Source organism: Nuphar pumila, chromosome 10 (assembly GCF_984573655.1).
Source record: "Nuphar pumila chromosome 10, dmNupPumi1.hap1.1, whole genome shotgun sequence".
In the NCBI taxonomy this organism is placed as follows: Eukaryota; Viridiplantae; Streptophyta; class Magnoliopsida; order Nymphaeales; family Nymphaeaceae; genus Nuphar; species Nuphar pumila.
In genome coordinates this window covers 97,232,897-97,255,223 of record NC_143258.1, presented here as the reverse complement: position 1 = coordinate 97,255,223, position 22,327 = coordinate 97,232,897, and the positions used below count along the sequence as shown (strand labels likewise).

Here is a 22,327-nt window from a genome sequence, read left to right as displayed (position 1 = left end):
AATTAGTTCCAACTGTCAAACAGACCAAAGAGATCTCACAATGAGCGGTTCTTACTATTTCCGAAAAATAAGTTCTCCACACCCACATACCCGCATCTCTCTCTCTCTCTCTCTCTCTCTCTCTCTCTCTCTCATCAGAAGGCTTAGAGTACGTGTAGGATGTTTGGTTAATTGGCTAAATGTGTTGGGTACCCAACTTTAGAAACTAAAAGATAAACCTACATTTGGTTGGACGTGAGATATGAGAGGGTGGATAAGGTGCAATCACATTGAACACTTTGAATGTGCCGCTGCACCTGGTCACCCTCCATCTTCACTGACAGCCTGTCAGTTGTGTGCTCAACAGCAGATGGAAGGCAGCCAGGTGCAGCCGTACACTCAAAGTGTGCAATGTGATTGCATCTGATCTGATATATGGAGGACATAGAATGTGTCCAAGCACCTATAAGATCTAATATTGCTTTCATTTCTGAAATGCTTCTTTTTCCAACTAATTGGTCCTTGCCATGCATCGGTTTCCAGTTTCTGGCTACTTGCCCGAATGCTAAGGATTTCGACTGTCAATCATAGCTGGTCATCATACATTTTCTAGAACCATACTTACCTTGTTATATCAATGAGAAAACACCAATGCCCCTGTTTTGATCTATTTTTATTTATTATTTACATATATAAATTTAAGCACATTTTATATAAAAAAATGTGGATCTTGCTTTTAATTAAGTGAACTTTTGGTTCACCAACTGTTTAAATTATAAAAGAAAAGAAGATTAGTGGGTAATGATGATGATAGTGTCGGTGGTGGATGGTGGTGGCAACAGTGATTATGGTAATGGCGGTGGTGATGATAATAGTGGTGATGGTGGTGATGGTAATAACAGTGGTGGTAGTAACGGTAGAGAAGTTGTGGTAGATGACAGGGTTGGAACGGAAGAAAATAACTGTAAGAAAAAAAATAGGTCGCACCTTATTTTTGGAAAAAAAAAGGTGAAATTTATAAAAAATAATTAAAGAATTAAAAGTAAAAGATTCAAACACCAAAACATAATATTTAAAATAAGTATAAATGGCAAGGAGCAATTTATAAAGTGATCCAAACAGGGGGTAAGATCAAACAGAAATCAACACAGAGCGCAATGTTCGTGTTGGAAAACCTCCAACTGGCATCGTTCATGATGAACCAACACAAAATAGTGCAAGTTCACGCATTGGGCAACAATCAACAACAATAGCACGCACAATAGCAAATGTAACTTAGGCAATCATAAAAGAAAACCAACCACTAAATGCAACTACTACTACAAGGAAAGGAGCACATGAAACTAGCAATTTAAAAAACAAACGACGATCAAATGTTACAACCAACTTGTGTTCAATAGAACGTTACAAAGATGTGTACAAGTTGCCTTTGGCACCGAAGCATACAAAGTTACACCATTTTCCAGCACTAGAGGTGCAGGGGAGGGAGGGAGTCAACCATCAGAAGTCCAGTAGATGACCCAGGCTAGCATCCAGAGATCCTTGAAGGAGCAACTGATTAGGGGCTTCCTGGGCCGGCAGAGCAAGGTTTGTGTTGGAGGCCGATAGCACCATGTCAATGGGATTCTGGCTCCAGCAGCCTGGTGACAGGAGTCAACTACGAAGCGTGACACTATAGAATTTTCCAACACCACATGTAGGCCCTCTTTAAAATATGACTGCAACAGAAAGAGGTATCCTAGTTATCTCCATTCCAACGGGTTTGACAGTACCTTGACACAGCAGCTCGAACCAGCTTCACGGTTGTAAGCATTGAGTTTTGGTGGTGCCCCTACACACGTTTCAAATCTCCAACACAACTGTTCCTGAACCCATATTTTTCCAAGTTGTAGTGATTCCAAAATGAACCTAGCAGTGAGCCAGCAGATTTAGTGCCAAACCAATGAATCCAACATTAAACTCCTTGCTCCTAACGGGAAAAACAAGAGGATGCCCCCAGTTAGGATCTGAAGCCTGGACTTTTGGATTAAGAACGGTGCAATTTTTACCAACTCACCCATCACACTTGACTCATTACTCATTTGAAGCCTTAATTTTGCAAACACAGATGATGCATTCATATGCGCGCCACCAGTGAGTTGCATTACAATTACAAACAGCATGCTGGACTCAGACATCGTTCCCTACCATATGTTGGACCTATCACAAAGTCAGTAGAAGGTACATTAACAAAATAGAAGGAAACTGATTCAAGGTTTTTAGAGCATCTTATGTTTAGCAATGAACAGTTCATAGAAGAATCCTATAACACGAAGTCTTGATAAGCACACCCATCAATGTCACTTCGGTTGTTAATAGTAGAACATGTGTTATGAACATTAAAATAAATATATAACGATGAACCTTGAAAGGTAAAGTCCTCATACTGAAAATGCCGTTCAGTCCATGAAAACACTGATACAATTCTAGCCATCCCTGTGCGTGTATGTGCTGAGGCTGAGGCATTCAGCTCACCAACTTATTTGACATCCTAAGGATGATAATATCAGAAAGAAAATTGCACTAATTACTTCAATGAAATTGATTCCCATTGGTAAATCACAGATAAGGGCAGGAGTAACTCATCTACCGGATCACTGAACATATTAATTTTACTTGGAGATTCCAAGTACAAATACAAGTGATTTATGACTAGTTGGAGTGGTACGGGTTCTTACCCTAAAAATGTTGCTGAAGACGGACTTCAAATGTTCTTGATACCATGAATGTGATTGGAAAGTCCAATGGCAAAAAGGAAACTCATTAGCTTGTTTTAGTAAAAATTGGTGAAATGATGGAACAACAAATATTAATACACAATCTAAATATAAGAATAGATCCGGCGGAAATCCCAGCCCCCCATCACTTTGAGATTCCCTATGAAATGATGTGTTGGAATCACTGCAAAGAAGTTACCGGAGTTACGAAGGACGCTTCAAGCTCATATTGGTCATGGGTTGAGAACAAAAGCTTCAGAGTTCCTAATAAGATGGCTCAGTAACAAATAGCCACTTACAAGGCACGAGCTACTCGTTCTTGCAACAATCCAATTTGATCCACAGGTGAAAAAAGTGTGCCTTTTCTTTGGAGGACTACATCCATTGTGGCATAGGATCTACGCCATAGTTTGCAAGATGGGGATTGTCATTTCCCAATGGATCACTAAGGTAAGCTAGTAGCAATTATTGAAACTTCTAATATTGATTTGAATGAGTATTCTTCAATTGATTCAATAATAACCTAAATGATTGAGCAATGAAAAATTATTTATTAAGTTAGCCCACATACTTCACATGTTTCTAGTGTTTCACATGGCAACATCATCAAATGATACAAGTATTGGACAAGAATCCACTGGAAGTCAAACAGGCCAAACAACCTATTTGCACTAGGAGACCATACATGATCTAAGATGAGCTTCTTTCAATGTCGACATTAGAAGTGGGGGGAAAAAAGGACAACAAAATTTCTTGAAGATCTGTAGCATTTCCCAAGAATATCTGAAACAATAAAATAGAGGCTGTCACACGGACTCTTCTAACAGGGCACCGCACCGGCGTCTCACCCGTACCCGTGCAACACTTGGACACAACTTCCTTTGTGTTAGGTGAAGTCAACCACACTGAGGTTGATTTCTATCCAAAAGTAGATTCAATTAACCCTAAGTCCATTTTTATCTATATTATATATAAATACATAAATGCACACAAATACACGTAGTGTTAACTTCAAACTGTTAATATATATATATATATATATATATATATATATATATATATATATATATATATATATATATCCTCCCCACACCCAAGTTTTTTTAAAGTGCCGCATCGCCACATCCGCACCAGTACCCGCATCCACACCCACACCTATGTGACATTGAATAGAGGTAGCTCTCGTGTTCACAGATAACATCAGCTGTAGAGCTATTGCACTAAAAATCATTTCTTAAAACCACAAAGCAATCAGAGATAGAAAAGATAACATCTGAAAGATGGTTACATGCAAAACAGTTTTGACTTTACCAATGCAAAGAGGTAACCAAATATCAAGTAGAACAGGCACTGATCAAGCAAGTCCCTGGATTCTCAAGAGTACAGACACTGCTAAGCTAACTGTGTGACCAACACTGACACCAGGTGAGATGGCTTGAACCGATCAGGTCACCTGCACAATCTAATGCAGGACCATTTGATTCAAATTTACTGTGGCCTTCTAAATAAAATTTCTAATTGTCTAGCAAAGATTACCAATAATGCAAAGATAAATTTTCTATAGGTCATAGTAATTTGGAATGACATCAACTCATTGAATCATCATAGGAGAAAGTTATGTCACATAGGTGCAGGTGCGGATGTGGCACTATAAAAAAAACTTGGGTGGGAGGGTGCGGGTAGGGTAGGGTATATATATATAGTTTTAAGTTAACACTAATAAAATAAAAACAATTATTATATCATTAATTCATCATGCATAAATTCATGCAATAAATCAAATTAACAATCTACAATTGATATTCCTCATCAATAAAAAATAAACGGAGGTGTGGATACGTGTGTGTGTGTGTGCATTTATGTATTTATATATATAATATAGATAAAACTGAACTTGGTTAGGGTTAACAAGTTCTTATTTCTGGACAGAAATGGACCTCAGTGTGGTTGACTTCACCTGACACAAAGGAAGTCGTATCCAAGTGTCACACCCGTGCGGGTGCGGGTGCGGGTGCGGGTGCGGGTGCGGGTGCGGGTGCGGGTGCGGGTGCGGGTGCGAAGTGAGTGTGGTGCCCTGCTAGAAGAGTCCATGTTACATAGGGAGAAAGTCAGCCTCAAATGGTGGAAGGCTATGCAAGAAGTAATAATTAAGACCTGCCACATAAATAGCTGTAAATCAAATCCAACACCAATATGGATGAATGGCATAAAATGCAAGTAAACTATCAAAATGGTTTTCAAGTTACTTAAAGCCGTTTCAAAATCTTAAGGAAAAGGAGGCATGGCAACCCGCTGCTTCAAATGAAATACTAAAACATTCGTTATCGATTTAGAAGAAGTGTATAAGATGCTTTCAGACCATAAAGAGGTAGGAGAACACAGCTATTACTCCTTTAACTATCTCAGCTCGAGGCAAATCATATTTCATCTTTAAGTTTTGTTTTCTTTTACTCTTCAACTTTCTACTTTTCCTAACTGCCTTTTCGAAGCCACCTTATATTAAATTGAACAATGATCTTAAAGACTTAAACCAACCACAAGTTATTCTGAGGCTTTTAAAACAAATCACAGTTAAGCTTGCATGCTCGTCCAAACCCTTGAAATAATAGATTTGACATGAACATAATCCAGTTGAACTCCAAAATATTCCAAACACAATGCAATTCAAGTTAAAATTGTGACCACCAGTGAACCATCAGATGAAGATAACAATAAAGGAAGATGCCCAAACTTGAATTTATGAACTCCAAGATCAATGTCCATATATAAACATTTTTTCGTGTTTATTTTCATTCATTTTATTTTGCAATCAAGAATTTTTGTCAAAATTGCAGCACTTCTATAACTAGAATAAACTTCTCAAAAAAATAAAAGAAGGTTCCAAAGAAAGAGATACATTGTCATAAGGCTAATTTTATCAATTGTAAAGATCCATGAAGCGTGTGTGAAGCCTACAAAAGGATGTTTTACTAATCTCCCAAATTTTACTGGTTGTAATAGCCCAATAAGAAAGCATGGAAGAAACAAGAATTATCCAACAACAGCTCAGATAGCTCATATAGTGAAATCCAACAAAACCTCTGTTATATGCAATAGCTTGACCAGAACATATGCATTAGCAACTTCCTTTTCTTCCAAGTAACCACAAACCTTGTTTGCCTCATTTTAGAAATTGCTGAAAATCATTTACATCCTCTGATTAGATGCATTATTGGTTGGAGGTGATCATGAACCAAGGATAAAAAGTGATATTTGTTACTTTAAACCATAGTCACAAATATTGGTATAGGCTATATCTCGGGAAGGCTTTTCTTGCTGAAGGTTTTCCAACCCCTTGAACTCTATATATATTCTTGATTTTGTTCTATTATCCTCTTGTTAAAGATTTTTTTTACTTTTTTATTTGACAAGTTTGCGGAACATGTAAAACCTCCTAATGCTCAAGCATAGAATTTGTCTTTGCTGTCCATCCAGCTAGAATTTTGTTCTATTATACTTATCTTTGTTCTTTTGCTTAAACATTTTTTTGTCCAAACTTCACCAAAATTAGCAGAAACTATGTTATGTTCTGGGCTTTTGTGCTCTTTTGCTTACATATTATTTTTCTTGTACAAACTTCACCAAAATTAGCATTTTTTGTGCCCTTTTACTTCTAGCGATATTATAAGTTTGGTGATAAATCTTGGGGGAGTTTGGGATGTGTGCACATTTTTGTTTTTAGAGTTGGACTGGCCTTCTGATTGGGCTAATCCGGTGCAGCTCTTTGCCGCTAGTGGAATCATAGCCGACCACTATTGGATGGGAGATGATAACCAAGACATCATCAGATTTGGCTCTTCCTCATTCAGGATCTTCGATTTGGTGGCTTACGTTGTGTAAACTAAAGATAAGTTTCATGTTATTGGTGGCTTTTGAAGGCCCAAATCCAGTTCCCCGATTGAAGCGGATTGCAGCCACGTTTTTCAGATATAGAAAGAGGGCAGCATGTGACGGTAATCTCTAATAGAGCTCGATTGTGCAGAACCAAGGTTGCAACACTAGGAAGCAGGAAACGATACGGGAAGCGGGAAGCGAAGAATAAAAAAATCAATATAAGAATTGAATGGGAATCAAAATGGAATGCTAATAAAAACTAAAATAAAAGTGATCATTGTTATTTCATGATTTTTAGTGTAAAAATTAATTTTTTAACCAAACCTAAAAATGATGACTGCCAATTTAGAGAAAGCACTTGGAAGAGAGTGAGAACGTGAGATAAAGCACATAAAAAATAGAAAGTAGAGTGAGAGAACATATAATAAGAATAGATGAAGCGTGTGGAAACCATAGGAGAATTGAGATTCTCATCAAGTTTTGGAAGCGAGGAGTATCGTGCTTCCAAAGCAAGCTTTTGGGAAGCAAGCTTTTGGGAAGCAAGCTTCTCACTTAACTAAGAAGCTTCTGGTAACTCTGTGCAAAACCATGTCTAGAGGTGGTGGCGTTGGTTCCATAGCAAGTGTTTTGTCTATGGATTTGTGGTTGATCAGGTGTTGTGTCGTGGGCCTTTATTGTCCATGGGTCGTATTCTTTTTATGCTTAGTTCATGTGATTATTTATTTTGGAAGGATAAGTCACTGGATTGGCTAACAGAAATGGGTGATCGTATGTAATTGCTTCTTTTCATTTCAATAAACATTCAGGGGAACCCCAAGCGCTATTCCATAAAAAAAGTAAGAAAATATCATGTTTATATAATAAAAATTAAGTAAAAATGAAAAATAAAGAAATACACATTTAAGATGTAATAAATAAATAAAAATGGTATTAAAATTTGATAATACCATGATAGTATCACGAGAATATCACAATATTCTCATGACACTATTGCGATATTATCAAATTGGCAGTATTTTCAAAATATTGTGATATTTTACAAATGGTTGTATGTATCGTACCGTACGGTATGATACGTATCTTTACTTTTGTGTTTTGCGATACGAATGTGTATCGTATTCGTATCGGGTGTATCGTACAGTACACTCATGTGTCATATTGTATTATGTATCATATGATACAATGTCGACTCACTTAAAAAAGGCCGAAAGTTGTATTTTTTTACGCACTTAAAAAAGGCCAAAAGTTTTTTCATTTTGGGTTTAAAAGGCCTCTTGAGGGCCGAGTTCTCCATATATTTAAAGTCCGTTAGAAGGGAACCCACGCACCTTAAGTTTCATAAGATCGATTTGGGGGCCGATTCGTGCGCAAGAGAGAGGGCTTTTGCGATTTTATCAAATAAGAGTGTTACCTGTCATAGGTGCTAGGTGGAGCCTAGGCAAAGCCTAGGCGGTGACCCCCCCCCCCCCCGAAAAGGCTTAGGTGGCCAAGGCGGTACCCAAAAAAAAGTTTTAAAACATAAAAAACATAATAAGAAACACATATATACAACATAAAATCAATCAATAATAAGCAATAAACAAATAATATGTCATTGAACACTGTAAAACAATTATATTACGTAACCTTAACCTGCTCAAACAAATTAAGAATAAATTAACAATTGAATAAATAAAATCTTTGTATTCTTCTTATTCTTTTATTCTTCTCAACAATAGACATAATACAAGTAATAGACAAATAATATGTTTTCTCTTTCTTATTTTTCTCTTCCTCAAAAAAGAAAACAAATGATATGCATTAAAAAAATTAAAATAAAAAAAGCCTAGGCTTTAAAGAAAAATTGGTGCCTTGGCAGAATATAAGGCCCCACTGCCCAGACCTGGTCGCCCAGGCGATGAGCCTGCACCTAGGTTGCCTAGGTGGCGCCTAGGCACCACCTTTGACAACTAAGGTAAGAGTGCATTTCTACCATTTTTTCATTCAAGGAAATGGGTTAAGGTACAAAATCTCTATTCTTGGATTTTTATTTAGTGTTTTTGGGAAAATGTGTGTTTTGTGCATCTTATTTTTTTGCATCTTATTGAGTTTTTTAATTGGTTTTATTTTATTTTAGATCCTTCTATATCGTCTTCACATTCATGTCATGTTAGAGATGACCCTGCATGGCAATCCTACAGAAGCATTGATGATGTACCACTACTAGGGTTACCATTGAAGTTGAGTTGTTTGTTTTGTGGTGCTATTATTAGAAGTGGGTTACATAGATTTAAGCAACATATTGCAAGTTGATTCTCCATAACTTTTCGTACTGATGTTATTGCTAAAATAGAAGTAATTCAAAGAAGAAGAAGAAGAATTTTACAAAAATACAAAGGACTTCCAACCATTGTTCCAGATTCTGAAGATGATGATGATGACCCACTTACCAAAACATGACCCAAGATGATGATGATGACTCACTTGTCAAAACATGACCCAAAATAAAAAGATCAACGAGCAGTGTTATTAAAAACGCACCTCAAGCCGCAAAAAGCGTGCCTCACCTCAAGGCGAGAGGTTTTTTGCCTTGAAGCGCATGTGTAAAGCGCAAAACCCTCGAGGCGTGCGCCTCATAGGCCTTGAGGAACATGCCTCGAGGCAAGGCGCACCTCAGACTGAGGCATACACGCCTCAAAACATTTGGTCAAATGAGAGTCAAAACCTTCATTTGACCAAAAAATAGGGCATAAACGTACTGCCCCCGACCCTTTATGTGTTGATTTTAGTTTTTTCGAACCCCTCTCTTTCTGTGTTTTTTTTCTCACAACAATCTCTCCCTCTCGGCTCTCACAGTTGCATCACTCTCTATGTTTCTCTCGTGGTGGAGCCGAAACAGGCACGCCTCTCTCGTGGTGGAGCCGAAACAGGTATGTCTCCCTCTAGGCTTTTAGCCGGTTCTCCTGGCAGATGATGGCGTAGTGGGCGAGCCCGTTGGCATTCTCGTGGATGGAGAGCTTAGAGGGCTCGTTGGGTCTGATCTTCAGGACAACCCTCCACTTGGCAAAGCGAGCGCCGACGTTGTAGTATTCTGCGCACCGCTTGCCAAGGCCATCGAGCCCCTGGGTGGTGGTCTCGCCGTTGGTGCCAGCGAGCTCGACGGTGCCCTTGTCGACCTTGATGCCCGGAAGGACACCGCCCTGCTTAAGCACCTCGACGAAGGGCTTCCCGGAGGCGGTCTTCTGATAGAGGGTCTCCTCGAAGAGGATGACTCCGCTCAGGTACTGGAGGGTGCCAGGGGTGCAGAAGAGGAGCTCATCTGAAGGGAAGAACAAGAGGAAGAAGAAAACCCGATGGATCAGTTAAACAAGAACATCCGTGGAAGAATCAAACAGGAAAAAGATATAAAACTAAGCACAACCAAATCGTCATCGAAGTGGAAATAACAACGAATGAGCACAATTGATCATTAGGATCGCTTGCGCACGATGGATCGAATCACAGTGCCAATATACCGGCTTGTAGTCCTCGGTTTGGCTATCATCTAATGGAAAAACTCAGATCTATCAGAGCGAAGAGATAATTTGATCGATTACTCGATAGATAAAAAAACAAACACAAATAACAAAAGAGAAAATCGACAAATAATAAGCAGATACTGTCATGGTTTGATGTTAGGTGTATGATATACTGTCATGGTTTGATGTTAGGTTTTATATGTTAATCTCATATTTTTTAGAATAATCTCATATATTTTACTTTTTGTTAGTTAATCTCGTATATTTTCCAGTTATGTAATCAATTTTTTAGTTACTTTTATATGTTAATCAAATATATTTTAACTTTTATAGGTTAATCCTATATATTTTAACTTTTGTAGGCTAATCTCATATATTTTTTAGTTATGTAATCAGTTTTTAGTTACTTTTATATGTTAATCTTATATTTTTTAGTACTTATTTGAGATTTTCTATTTCTTATTGGTTGTTATTTCATCAATAAAGCATTCCTTTATTTATTTGTATTTTTAGATATTTTTTATTGTTTTTAAAAAGTTTTCAAAAAAAATTGAGGCTTACGCTTTACGCCTCGAGGCTTACACCTCGCCTCGGTTTTTGGTGGAGCGCCTCGCTACGCCTCAACGTTTTTCACAACATTGTCAGCGAGCGACAGCTGGATGCAAAACTGAGGAAATATTATCCTTATGTTTGACAAACAGGCTCTACAAGATAGTTTTATTTTAGGATCTTTATAGTTTAGAACTTTAGAGATTAAGCATGTAAGATGCTGGTTAAATGTAATGTTTTTAGTGATCATGAACTCTTATTGGTTAAATATAAGGCTTTAATTGTGCTTAAAATTTAAATTATGTAATTATCTTTTATTTACATTGTCAATTACCAGTTGCATGGTTTGTTATTAATTTAAATTATGTAGTTGCCTTCATATGTGAATTTATGGTTGTATTTTGTGCAATTCATCATTGTTTAATGTGATATGATTTTTTATAAAGTATGCTAAAAAAAATTAGTTTTTTTTGGAATTTTTGTATTAAAAAATTATGATATGTTTACGATCCGATGCGTTGTTACTTTGGGCCCAACCGATACAGGTAACGATCCGATACTTACAACCTTGATTTTACCTATAACATTGTTTGCTGAAAATGCAGCAATAATATCACGATATTTTTTAAAATATCGCCGATATATGTGACTATGCTTTAAACTTAAAACAATAAAATGCACAAACTTAATCACCTGGGCACATGGTGTCATGGTTCCACTCAATATTATATTCTCCAACCTTCCCCTTAAGATGTTCACATGAGCGTCAAGATTTGTTAATAAGGTCAGTTCATCAACAGAATCAGAGTTGAACTTAAGCTGCATATCATTCAGACATATAGGGTTAGTTTACCAATAAAACATAAGACATTTACACAACTCCAAACCACAAATTAGATGAAATACCAACAAAGTTTACTGAAATAGAGCCTTCATGAATTCTCTACAGGAGGAATTCATTGCATAAGGTGTCGCAAAAACACAGACATAAGGGAAAACAAAAAAAAAAGGATGGAGATGGTGCAACTAGCTTGAACTCTGAAAGAAGAAAAGTAATCAATGGCATTGATGTTCAAAGTCTGTAATCCTCAAAATAACGCATGCATTAACCAACATATCATTGCTTCATATTTGTTGTCATAAAAGGTGAAAACCACCATTTTTTTTCCAGTCTTGTATGGTTCAGTACAGCTTGATCACACATGTTACAGTACGATCAAAAGAGCCAATTCAGAAAACATCCAAAAGACACAAGTTTTGCCCTCCTTCCACCCAGATATTCATTCAGGATCTTAGCAGAAAATAAATATCCACAGAATAATGATAGTCATCATCAACAATCGTGACACCCAGAAAAACTACATGAAAGAAATTCAGCACAGCTTCCAAAGAGACATGAAGTAGCTCTTGCCATTGCAATGTCGCAGATAAGGGTGCTTCTACAATAGGTGCTAATTGAATGACCAATGAACGTAAATGTACAAAGAGGGGCAAACTTAAAAGTGCCAATTTATTTGAAAAATAAATGCTTAAGAACTTCAAAAAATTGGGCATGGTAGATCAATCGCATAGTGTTTAATTTGAACAAATCCTCTGATGTCCATATTTGATAAGGTTTTGAAACAAACCCTTCCCTTCTGAAGTTATTTATAGTAAATTAATATTTTCCTGCTTCAAAATAAATTTAGAATATTCCCAAACACCATAAGCTTAGCAAAAAACTTTTCAAGGTATAAGTCTGACTCTAATTTTATATTAATTGTTAGTTTATTTGTTAGCTGTTAATGCTAATTTACATAGACGTCCTCAAGCTTTGAGGACTTCATTCATTGAATGTTTCACAATTTAGTTCCGAAAAAGGATTCTTAATCTCAATAAAACAGAGAAGAAAAAAGTGGGTGGTCATCCTTGTGACTCAATTTATGAAAGTGTGTTATGCCTAAAAGGCCAAAACTAATAATATTCAAATAACCATATGCTCGCTATATGCATTAGACTATCTCTTTCCAGTAACAGATGATGACTAGGTGGAACTAGGCCTACTAACAGCTCAGAAATCTGAAACCTAGTATCTAAAGCTCATCCAGACATGCAAGGTTGACTGGCGTATAATATATCTAGCCTGTCAGATTCAAGTCAGGCATACGCTGGACAGGTCTCAACATATCCTTATCAATTTTCTACATAGTTTAAAAACATAAAAAGTTGACCTAGAGACCCATTTGAGTAAACCGAGTCACCCCCTTCTAAATTAACCAAAGTTTGTTAAGCCAGTAACCACACAATTTCAGTTTTTTCAAGTTTTAACTATACACAGGCAGCATAACGTATCGATTATGATAGAAATGCTGTGTCTGTTTTATTTGTACATGAACCCATTCTCATGTTTATTTTCATGACACAGAATTCTAGCTTGTCAACGTTTGCTATTTTGAATTCACATGGTTAATCTTAATTAACTTATTCACAACTAGGTTCTCATTTGATGACAATTGATTCCGGAGTTTATATATAGTACTAACTAGTTGGCTGTGATGATTGATATACTAGTTTAGTAACTCATGAACATGACAAAAGTTTTTCTTTTGAAAATTATAAACATTGATTGTGATCCTTTATTTTTCTTTTGAAAATTATAAATATTGATTGTGATCCTTGATATACTAGTTTAGCAACTGATGAACATGACAACTTTTCTTATGAAAATTATATACATGACCGATCTATTTACCATTACATATTTTTTTTATTCATAAACACCAGTTACATCACTTCCATATACACTTATTATCTAGATGTCATAGAAATTTGTCATTGCATATGGTTATTTCTATCTATATAGTTTGTTTCTACTATTTTAGAATGCAAGTCAAAACCCAATCAAGTCACGGTTGACTCAGCTCAGTCAGGACCAAACAAATAACAACTCATGGGTTCTCAATACGATTTTCTCATGCAGGAAACCAAAATCTGCCATTTACTGTACTCAGTATAGAAGGTTCTGTCTCTTGTGAAAAAAAATTACTGGTCTAGACCTGTAACAACGACACTAGGATTTAGTCCTCTGAAACTAGATAGGTCCAGATTGGGACGTTGTGAGGTTAAGAACCAATAAACTGACAGGCTTAACAGAATATACCATGAATAGACTGTACAGATATGTGACAAGAAGCTCATGCAAGCCTATGACTTGATCTTTTCCCTTTGATAGATACATATAGAACACAGTACCTAACATGCACGAATCTCCATTGACATGGAAAAGTTCACCAGCACATGACCTGCTATCTTCAAATAACACATTTATGAAAGAAAGAAAATAAGCACATGCATTTAATAACGTGATTATTTCAGAAAAAGAGAAATTACTCAAGAAAAAATTGTTGTTTGTTAATGTGACTGCCAAATCAATAGGGATGTAAGCGTCAGCTAATGAATATTAATATCCAACAATATGAGCCAAATTACAATCCAATTAGCCCCTCAACCTTGTCACATCCGAAGCCTGAATGCAAAAAGGCGAAATTTCATACATATACCAGACTTTGTTAGTTAGAATAGCCGGATCTGACCAAATAAACATTCATAGAGAATAGGTCAAATACTCCAGTCTACACAGGCCTCTGTTCAGTTGGATTTACAACACAAACCCATAAATTGTGCACCTCAAAGTTCACCTCATGCGCTGAAATGGCATTTTCTCAGAAGCATAATTGAATGACAAGAAAGTCCGGCTTCTGATTCATGCATATAGGGATAGTCGCTAACCATAACATTCTCCTAGATGAAATCACCAAATTTGCAATCATCACCTGCTCAAGATATGGATGGCATTTGATGCTGGATTGTGACAAGTTATTACAGCATTAACCAAACAAAAGAGAGATCATAGCCTCAATTTTTTCTATGCAAAACTTTACAATCAGTAATCTGCTTTCATATGTTATTTTAAATATAGCTACTTTCTCAGCAAAGCCATTACATATGTCCATGGACAATAAAGATTTCTGAAATACTAAAGACAATGTGAGGGAGCCAAACCTCTGACACAATCAGATATACAACTTCCTGAAAGCAACCGAAGGAGTGTTCCGTTGACCCAAATCAAAATCAAGCAACAAAAACAGGAAAGGAAAATCATATTTAACAAATAAGCAAAAATATGAAACGGTGATCTATAAATCAAGTGACTCTTTTGGATAAACATAATGGAGGGTCAATTAGGAGAGGGATATTAATTATTACCAGAAGTGGATATCAAGCCAGCTAACTAGCAACTAACAATCTAGTTAAACCTCCAGCTTTTCTTATGTTTTATACAGGCAATTCCAGAATCCAACTACATGCAGTTTTGGTTTGCTTTCTCGTCCAGCACAGTCTGGGTTTAGGTGAGATCTTAGAATCCAAGCCTAGTTAGACCAAGGCCTAGGCTCAGTCAAGTACAAAATCAGACTACAGAGCCAGGCAGGCCAGGAACACAACACAATGATTCTTAAGGCTAACTTTGCAAGTTTAATAAAAATATTAAGAGCTGAAAGAAAAATTATCATAAATTTCCAGTCTGTAACTGTAAGTAACAAATCCAGGAAAAAATAGCCTAATTTTTAGGCGACAAACCAACATTATGCTTCATTTTATATATATATATATATATATATATATATATATATATATATATATATATATATATCACTTGCTGACTATAAATATTGATTCTCATCATATTACCATAAAGATAACAGATTGATAAGTAGTGTAAAAGGAACAAGATATTTTGAAATTTAAACATGATGCAAAAGGAGTAATTCAATGTGAAGCTATGTCACACAGACTCTTCTAACAGGGCACTGGACCCGTGTCGCATCCGCACCCAGGTGGGTGTGACACTTGGACACAACTTCCTTTGTGTTAGGTGAAGTCAACCACACAGGTCTATTTCTATCCAAAAGTATATTCAGTTAACCCTAATCAAGTCCATTTTTATCTATATTATATATATATACATAAATGCACACAAATACCCGTAGTGTGTTAACTTAAAACTGTTAAATATATAAATAAATAAATAAATAAATATATATATATATATATATATATATATATATATATACACTCTCCGCACCCCTGCACCCAAGCTTTTTTAAAGTGCTGCATCCGCACCCACACCTATGTGACAAAGATGTGAAGAAGGAAAGTAGACACAGTAGACTCCTTGAAAGGTAAAATCATTTTGGGCAGGAAGTTACACACATTCACATCCCCAAAACACGAATATGCATGCATGCATATCATGTGCACACATTCACACTCATGCAGGACACATGCAAACGTGGATACCCACATGCAAATATGAAAGAGTAAGGCAATGTACTTGTAGCCAACAAATAAAGCAAAACCTCAAGCACATCAGAGGGCAATAGATTAGCATAAGGTAAACTGGTGGAATACAACATATCCATGGCAGCCTGCTCATGACCATATGTCCCATTATAGGGTGAAGCAACTAAAAGAAAGCCTTTCCTTGCTGATAGATCAATTTAATCTTTACATAATGCAAAATCATGCCAAACACAGAGATGGGTTGCCTGTGCTGTTTTGGTTAACCATGGAAAAAATATGGTGGAGGCTTACCAATATGTAGTTCAGGAATCACCCAAGGAAGGAGTCTCCCACAACCTTGAAAATGGCATGAGGCTTTCTACCCATGGAAGGTGGAATAAGTAAACACGAACACAATCTTCTCTCAGTTCTAGATACATGGCCACTTCCAACACTGGAAGCATTTACAACAAATTTCACTATGTTCCTTTCCCATGACTTTTGAATCCAAGCAGTTGGCACTCCAATAGAAAACTTTGGATGGGAATCTACCGAACATGGAGAGGCGCTCTTCAGAGATGGAGCAACTGTATTGATGGACGAATTCTACAGACTGGATATTTTAACACCAGAATTGTCATATTTACTGGCAAAGCTCTCCACATAAGCACTGACCCACTGCATATATAACAGATGTAGTGATTCACCTGCCATGTTAAAATAATGAAAGCAGTCCACAGTCATTATCAACTTCTATATAGTACATGCAAAAAAAAGATTTGTGTATTTCAAAATATGCTGAAGACTAGGACTGCCACAAGCTGAGCCAACCCGAACCACAGCCTAAGCTGTTTAAGCTCAATTAGTTACAGTCTCTCAACAATCAAACCTGGCCGAGCTCATTCAAGCTTGTTCATTTGGCTTGATCAGGCTCTTGCTTGGCTTGACAAGCACAATCACACCATATTTAACACACAAAAGATTGTTGTTTAAGTAAATGGGAGATATCCCATGGCATCAATGGTGAAAGACAAGAGTTTCCACTACGGCAACAGTTAGCATGTTATAAAGGCATGTGCATGCATGCATGAGTGTGTAAATAAAAAATGAATCCTAAAGCACCAATATACATTATGAGATGAAGAGTTCAGCAAGAACACAGTTGTGGTAATAACAAATTAAGATGTCTAAAAAGGCCAACCTTAGGAGATAAATGTAATCACGAACAGAAACATGACCAGCAAATTCAAAAAGACAAGTGATGAGTAATAATAACATGATCAACTGAATAACAATGAGAATTGCTCAATGCATCGAATGATAAAACTATAACAATAGCAACTAGTAGCAGGATAGGAACTTGTATCCAACCACGAAGGAATGTACATAGATTCAACGTCAATTATCTTATAAGAACAATAAAAAAAAATTAAAAAAAGATGGATTATATAATTCATTATCAAAAGGAAAAAACAATTGAAAAATAAAATTTAGCACCCACCTCAAAAAATGATACAAAAAGAACATGTTCTCGTTGACTTGAATACCACATCAAAAGGTTGCCTCTTCAATCTCTTCGGTTTTACCACCATTTTCTCCATTGTAATCCAGCAGAAACAATGGTGGAACTATTGACTCATCTGCATTCATGTTCAAGACATTCATCTCATGCTCTCCCTCTAAATCAAAATCCTCTATATCCACATCCCAAAACTTTGATGATCCTTCTCTGCAATAAGACAATAATTAGCAAAAAGAAAGAGCCTATCAATATTTAAATTCATTTTTTAATTAAATAGAAAACTAATACAATCAAATTACTCAAAAGTAATGGTTTATTACCTGCATTTCTCATCTCCTTTTGAAATTAAACGAAGGTTGTGACGAACATACACTAGATCTTCTGCACGGCTAGTCGAGAGTTTGTTTTTCCTAATGGTTTGGATTTGTGAATGCTTACTCCAATTTCTCTCACGAGATGATAACGTGACAGGCTGTGCTAAAAGTTTCAATGCAAGACGCTGAAGTAGGGGCATACTTGAACCATGTAATACCCACCATGTCATGGGTTCAACATCATCTCTAGCCTTTATCGCTTCTAAACCACCACAAAGCCCAACTCCAGTAACAAACTGTGCAAATTCTTCCTGAACTTGATGAAATTGCTCAGGATCTGAATAAACTCTGCTTAAATATTCTGATCTATGCTTTGATAAATCTGAGTTTTGATGTGGAGGAACACGACCAGCTCTATTAGATAACCATTTTTTTCCATAGTACATGGGATTCAAGGAATGAGCAACGCAGTGCAATGGAGTGTTACTCTTCTTCCATGCATCAACCAAGATGGATTGTACATAATCAAAGAAATCTGAGGAATCAGCTAAAGGATTCTTTTTCTCATGCTCATAAATTATCTCTTGAATCTTTTCGATCATATTATCCCACATCTCGTAGACTCTATGCAACACTGGCTCATCCATGTCAACCATCCTTAGCATCTCCCATATTGGTCCTGTGAACTCTAAAAAGTAGTCAATTTTATCCCACCACATATCATCAAGAACACATTTTTTTATCATTTGGGCTTTTTCTACATCTTCTGAACGGTAAAAACTCCAATCAATGTCCGAGACCATTCGAATGAGAGAATCTCGAACCAGCTTAATGTGTGTGATCATCACTATCAATGATGTTAGTCTAGTCTCACCTATCTTTAACATTTTTAAATTGGAATACTTGTTGTAAAGTGAAAGTGCATGGTGATGATTGAGCACAAAATTTATTACCAATTGTGCATCCCTTTCTAGATCATCGATCCAAGCACACAACTCATTAGCTTTTGCATTTTGCTCTTTATTTGGTGGATTGCATATGGTTTTCACTACCCACCTTAATGTGTATGCTGCACATGGTGTCCAGTATATATGAGGAAACTCTTCTTCCAATGATAAGCCAGCTGTTTTGTAAACCATGTCATCATCAGTGACCAACTGCACTACCTTCTTAGGCCCAACTTCTTTTACAATCTCAGAAAATAAGTTCCTAATGTATGTAGCATTTCTGTACTCCCCAGAGGCATCAACCACTTTTAAAAAAATTGGCCCTTTAATCGATACTGCAAAGAAATTCATCAAAGAGTGTCGTTGGTTGTCTAACCATCCATCACAAACAATGGATACTCCATTTTCCTCCCAAGAAAACTTTTTATATTCTAATAACTTGTCAACATAGTTTCTTTCTTCCTTAAGAATTGTTGTTCGAAGTTTCTCGGAACTTGGAGGGACATAACTTTGCAAGTTACTATTTGCCAAAGAAGTTATCAAATCTTTCCAATATGGATTTCGTGCCAAATTAAATGGCAATGATGCTGAGAAGAAAAGTCTCCCGATTTTCCTATCAATCTCTTCCCGTGAAGTAGTTTTAACCACCCCCTGCGCAACTACATCTCCTTTCCTTTTCTTGTTTGAATCATCATTAGAAAAGGAGAAAATGATACTTGATGTAGCACTTTTCTTTTTGTTTTCATAATCATCTTGTAGTTTCTGTAGAACCTTCAACATATCTGGATCAACTTTCTTGCAGGCTGAAATCCCAGTCCCTTCAGTCTTGAGCAAATGGCCTTTGACTCTGTAATAGGTCCCAATATATTGAGTCCCACAAAAATTACACACCCATGGCCTATTTCCCCCACCTCTTTTTCCACTTGTTGGCAGATCCAACTTCCTCACATGCCTCCAAAGTGGGCCTTCTTGGTTGTGAAGCTCATGCGCATTCCCGCTAGTACTACAGCTTGAAGCCACTTGTATTTTTCCTTTGCTTGCCATAATTCCTTGTTAAAGAATTTTGCAATTCGCACCTATCAAAGAACCAAAAGATCATGTAAGCAATTTAAAGTTAAGTATATCAAAAAATCAATGATAACCAATCCCTCCTTGATTTCATAGATCATTACAAGGTTAGGATATGGATAAATACATTTCTTATATTAGGTGTCAAAAAAGGGGTTGATTCGGTTGGTTTCCTATGATCAAATAGTTTTAATCGTCTTCCATTTAAAATATCAAAAGTAAATAAATAGAAAATTAGAAACTAGAAATCAGGAGTTCAAATCAACAAAGAAATGGATTTAGTACTCAAAACATAGACTGATGATATTTTGAAACAAAATTCAAAGTTACAAATCTTGACATAACATGAACATTAAGAAAAAAAATATGGAGAATAGACGGAAGTGCTAATGTAAAAAGCCTGTTCTTATTCTTTAAAGACAATTATAAATTTATAATGCCAACACAAATCTGCTTAGCAAGATAATCTATCACAAATCGAGACTTGTTAGTCCATGTCATAATTTTGCAAGAAGGAAACGTCCACATGTTAAAAGGATTTATGTCATAACCAATAAAGAATACAAATATATCAAAAGAGTGTAAAGTTTCCTTCACCAACTCTAAATTTCAAGTACTAGAGAAACTCAAGCACTGAGAATGGATTTTACAGCCAGGAAAAACAAAGTCAATTGCCAATGGAAAATTAAAAATAAAAATATACATCTAAACATATAATCAACAAGCGCATCAAAGAAGAAAACAAATAGATAAGTCACGGAACACCGCCAAGATAATAGAACACAGTGATTTGCCAGTGCAGGAAACAAGGCGATCCCCCAAAAGAAGACAAAGTGGAAAACGTGAAAAAAATAACTTTACAAAGAAGGGGAAAAGAACCGGATATTACACATGAGGCGATGTAAGAAGGATTCTGGGCCAAGCATGTATTGAACAAGGTAGTGAACAAATTATATATGAACGGATCCTATCAAAAATAGATGAACATGCACTAGCATAACACAGCTTGCTCTAGCCGTAATTGCACTCAAGCATCATAAACTCATAAAACACCAACTGAGAACCTATTTACCTACATCATAACCCAAAACAAAGAGATGCACTAGAAATACCCGAAATACTTGTGTAACGGCTTCTAAGCATACCAGTTAGGTTTCAGAAGTGACAAGCGGTTTAAGAAATGACAAGCAACTTCCCATAGAAGAGATACAAGCAAAGAAACAAAACAGCGCAAAGATTAAGAACCTCTTAGCTTTGTGAAACACAATGAGATAAATTTCATTGGTAGACAAAATGCAGGTGTTAGAGAATGAGAACGACCTCATTTTTACAACAAGAGGCTTCCTTGAGAAGCCATACAACAAAACTCATACGGAACGAAGCCGGACTTTAGATCGCACCGGCTTTTCTCTCGATTCCTTCCTCCAGGAAATGCTTCCTTAGTAAAAGAGAAACGGAAACTGGATACTGTGTTCTCAAAACGCCTTTTTCCCCCCCTTTGAAAGAAATAACAAAAGTGGAAGAAAGGGGGGAAGCACGATTCCAGAAACTCAGTCATCAAAAAACAAAAATAAAAAACAGATCGTGCATAAAATCAAACAAAATAAGAGGGGAAACCGAAACCCTAATTCCAGAAATCCACCGAAAGCCCTGGAAACGAGAAAGCCAAACTCCGGATCTCGTTTCCTGCGTTTGAAACAAACAAGAAAAAAGGGAAAATGAGAAAGTTAGATTACAACCACCCCGCTTATTCAGCGCATGGCTATTCCAAAGTCCAAACAAACCGAGAGAGAGAGAGAGAGAGAGAGAATCACACATGAAGTCAAACAAACAGAAAAGAGGGGAGAAACCGAAGCCCTAACTCCAGAAATCCACGGAAACCCGCGGAAAGAGGGGTTTTGAGTTCTCACCCTAAAACAGCGGAAAAGGGGGATTTTCCTTCGATGGAAATCCCGGATTTTCTGCCCTCACCGAAGATCGAGAGAGAAAGAGAGAGAGAATAAGAGAATTTTTCTTGACTTCTTCCGGAAAATGGAAAAAGGTAGGGACGATTCTCCACCGAGAGAGAGAGAGAGAGAGAGAGAGAGAGAGATAAAAGGCGTCGTCTCCCCCGCTTGGGGCCGGCACGTGCGAGTCTCGAGAGGTTTGATTTCTGCGGCACGCTCGCTCTCTCCACTGGGGAAGACGACGAGCGAGAGAGAGGTCACGGGTTCGAATAGTGACCGGAGGACACTCAAGCACTAAAAAAGGGCAGTCACTTCTCGACGCTGAATTTACCGTTTTGACCCGCCTACTTGCTAGAAATGATCTCCATGGGGATGTTAACCTTGGAGATGGACCCTTGAATGTACGGATCTCAATGTATCGGATTTGTATCCCGTATCCGTTCAAATTCGATTACAGTTGCATTTTTTTACGACCAAGGAAACCCTAACCGTGAACCGGGTCACTTGATATGGAATCCGGATCGAGTGCAATATGATTGCACAAATATTTGTGCATT

The 22,327-nt window shown here is 36.9% G+C and overlaps 1 protein-coding gene across 8 annotated transcripts; it reads right to left on the bottom strand.

The window, feature by feature from the left end:
• Nucleotides 1-1,329: 1,329 nt before the first annotated feature.
• LOC149827503 (fructose-bisphosphate aldolase, cytoplasmic isozyme-like) lies at nt 1,330-21,992 on the bottom strand. 8 transcript variants are annotated; one of them, XM_090019406.1, is made up of 7 exons: nt 21,735-21,992; nt 17,816-19,832; nt 17,475-17,702; nt 16,286-16,680; nt 11,348-11,473; nt 2,036-2,178; nt 1,330-1,948 (listed from the first exon to the last, which is right to left on the bottom strand). In XM_090019406.1, exons 2-3 carry the CDS (start codon nt 19,798-19,800, stop codon nt 17,525-17,527), a joined length of 2,163 nt encoding a protein of 720 aa, XP_089875532.1. In that variant the 5' UTR covers nt 19,801-19,832; nt 21,735-21,992; the 3' UTR covers nt 1,330-1,948; nt 2,036-2,178; nt 11,348-11,473; nt 16,286-16,680; nt 17,475-17,524. The 8 variants fall into 8 exon arrangements, with proteins under 8 accessions (XP_089875532.1, XP_089875531.1, XP_089875534.1 ...); XM_090019405.1 differs by having other exon boundaries at nt 1,330-2,178; XM_090019408.1 differs by lacking the exon at nt 2,036-2,178.
• Nucleotides 21,993-22,327: the final 335 nt, after the last annotated feature.

What these genes read in the sequence shown, in the direction of transcription:
- LOC149827503 (XM_090019405.1), bottom strand. Translation starts at nt 19,800, where the DNA reads ATGGCAAGCAAAGGAAAAATACAAGTGGCTTCAAGCTGTAGTACTAGC. An exon ending in AAAGGAGATGAGAAATGCAG is followed by an intron (nt 17,703 to 17,815) that starts GTAATAAACCAT and finishes GTCTTATTGCAG; the next exon opens with AGAAGGATCATCAAAGTTTT.